This window comes from Nannospalax galili, unplaced genomic scaffold (genome assembly GCF_000622305.1).
Source record: "Nannospalax galili isolate Female #2095 unplaced genomic scaffold, S.galili_v1.0 scaffold1229, whole genome shotgun sequence".
Lineage (NCBI taxonomy): Eukaryota > Metazoa > Chordata > Mammalia > Rodentia > Spalacidae > Nannospalax > Nannospalax galili.
The window spans coordinates 45,229-48,013 of NW_008359121.1; the positions used below are offsets into that span (position 1 = coordinate 45,229).

The 2,785-nt window shown below is 44.4% G+C and overlaps 1 protein-coding gene across 2 annotated transcripts in view; it reads right to left on the reverse strand.

Moving 5' to 3' along the window:
* The window catches only part of LOC103725531 (UDP-glucuronosyltransferase 2B31-like), a 16,123-nt gene extending 13,878 nt beyond the window's left edge, over positions 1–2,245 (reverse strand). The window contains exons 1-2 of one of the 2 annotated variants that reach the window (XM_029558505.1): positions 2,120–2,245; positions 1–474 (exon numbers count right to left, since the gene is read on the reverse strand). The exon at positions 1–474 is cut by the window's left edge and continues 317 nt beyond it. In XM_029558505.1, coding sequence (XP_029414365.1) covers positions 1–413 — 413 coding nt within the window. In that variant the 5' untranslated portion in view covers positions 414–474; positions 2,120–2,245. Of the gene's footprint in view, positions 475–1,418; positions 2,075–2,119 lie in introns of those variants that run through there. The other variant, XM_029558506.1, reaches the window with a different exon arrangement.
* Between the last annotated feature and the right edge of the window lie 540 nt (positions 2,246–2,785).

The following is a 2,785-nucleotide window of genomic DNA, read 5'->3' on the forward strand; positions in this document are numbered from 1 at the left end:
ATGAGGTGACTGTTCAAAACTGCATCTTTACAGAGATTCTCAAAGTACTCTGAATCCATCCAAACAATCTCTTGCAACATTGAAAAGTATTTCCAAAATGGTTGTTTGGGCAGTTCATAAATGGTTTTCTTAAGTGTTGCCACAAAAACTTCCTCTAATTCAGAGATGGATAATGATGTCGGGTAAGTCTCAAACTTAATGGTAGATGCCTTATCAACATTCAGAGAAAAGGAAGCTGAAGGTCTCAGAACAGTCACCTCATGACCCTTCTTCACAAGTTCATCTAGGATTGTCCTTAAATTGTACCAATGGCTATATTCCACCGGCCACACCAGCACCTTTCCACAGTTCCCAGAACCAAAGAAACCACTCAGCTGCAGTAGGAGCAGAACTGCAATCATTTTCACAGGCATCCTGGTTAAAGTCAAAGCTTCCTCTCAGGTCTTGCTGTTCTTGCTCTGGTCTTGCTGGTATCTAAAAACAATTGTTTAGTTAAAATATAACTTGTGCAACACCAAAGTAAATACATGTGAAATATCATAGTGCCTGGATGCCTAGAGCAAGCAGCAAAAGGCAGATATGAATGTCATCAATGACTCCTGATCTCAGTGACCCCCACATGTAATGTGCTTGTGATATGAGAATTACAGAATGTGAGATTTAACCAAAGACATAACTGTGGAATCAGATTCTTTATATCACAGTCCAACTATTACTTTCCATATGAATGCTGCCAACATCTTGACCACATACCACACAATTTCACTATCTTAGGTATATGATTCAGAGATCCAGAGTATAATCTCAAAAGTGCAAACAAATCACTGCAGCCAGGTTTAGAACAGTTTGTATCCCACATAAAAGTCCTATATTTTGGGTTCTTAAAATTTATTTTTTATTTTTTTTATTTTTGACAAGAGTTTTCCTGTAGCTCCAACTGGCCTGGAATTTGCAATGTGGGCCAGGCTGTCCTTGATCTCACAGAGCTCTGCCTACCTCCCTGCCTGGGGAGTGCTGGGATTACAGGCAAGCACCACTATATACTTTTAGTCCTTCCATCTGTTCCTGTTCTAGCCAACCATCTGCTTCCTTGTAACCAACCTGTCTGACAGTAATGGATATATTCTGAAGAGACCCTTGTGGTCCCCTTTGGCTATCAAGAATATCAAAGAATGAATCCTGAGACATTAGAATTCCTCCAGCAACCTTCTTCTGGGAAAAGAAATGCCAGAATCTAGAGGAGGATACCCAGAGGAGGAACTTGTTCCCTGGAGAAAGATTTACAATCAGTCAGAGACCTTGCAGGATAGATTGACCTTACAGGAGAGACTGAGATCTGAGACCGTGGTGGACTGGGGCCATCACCTTGACTGGACTGCTTAGTTAATGCATATCTCTTGGTCTCTATTTAAACCTACCCTCATGTCTGGATCCTGAAGGTGGAAGTGGGTGGGGGTCCACTGGATCTCCTTGCCCTCCCCAATGTGCACATAATGAGTAAATCTGTTTTTGCTTTTCACTATAAACTTGGCTCTTTTAATTGGTTTATTGAGGCTGGGTGGCCGAACCTGGCTTGTGTTCTTCATTTAAGTGCTATTATTATAATGAGTGGAGTTTTGTGATTGGCTTTCATTTATATGAGATTTTAAAGAATTGTCCATATTATAGTAGATACACACATTTGAGTAGCTGCCAAATTCAATGTTGTAACATGGATAGGTCACAGTTAATCATTTCTAATTTGACTCCTGGCTTGTTCCTATCTTTTGATTACTGTCAATGCTATTTATGGTATTCTGTATTCGTTTTTCTTTTTTCAAAGGAAAACACCCTTTGACTTTATTCCTTTGAGTTCACATATCTATTCCAGACATCACCAAGAATAAAACCACTTGTTTAACTGTCATCCAGGTAACGTCTTTTATAAAGGGCTCGCTGAGTTAAGCCTCGGTGCACCGTGGGTCAAAAACCCTGTGCTCTCCCACATAACAGTCAACCGCTGCAGGAGCTCCTAGGCATCAGACAGCAAAAGCGCTAGCGAGGGAGCGGGTGCAGGACTGCGGAAGCCAGGCTCTGTCTCCATCCAGCCGCAGAGCCCTCAGAGCGGAGCTGAGTTTACCGTGACACAGACTCTCCCGGGAGCCCGGAACTAGGCGGCCGGAAGCTGCGCGGAAAGAGGCGACGAGGAGGTGGACGGGAGCGGAGCTTCCCTGCCTGTGGGACACAGGCGGGCCAGAGCGCTTCAGAAGGGCGCGGCCGCCCAGGTCGCCTAGCGTGACGTCCTTAACAGGCGCGAGACCCGGTCTGGGCAGCCCAAGGATCCTATGGTGTCTCCCATCATTCTTTGCCTCATTGCCTTGAGACAGGGTCTTTCACAGAACCTAAAGTTTTTTTTTTCTAATGTGATCTTGGGATCTGCCTGTCTCCATCCCTCAGTATTAGAATCATACATAGCAATTTCTGACTTTTTATGAGTGTGCTGGGGGTTTCAGTTCAGTTCCTCATGCCCAAGACGGATGTCAGCTCAAGCCAGACAAATTCCCAGCAGAAGAGGTAGAGTAAGAAGCCCCAATCCTAGTTGAAGAACTGTTGGCAACCGATAGCTGCTGGGAGAGAGTGAGTCAGTTTTCTTTAAGTATGTGATGCTGAGTAGGTTGGCCAGGCTCCAGGGAATCGACGCACACTGAAGGGCATTTGGGGGCACAAACTCCATAAGCCATAAAAATAGTAGAAGACATGAAATCCAGTGGGGAATGGAGGATGGGAAGGGGGTCTGAATAGGATC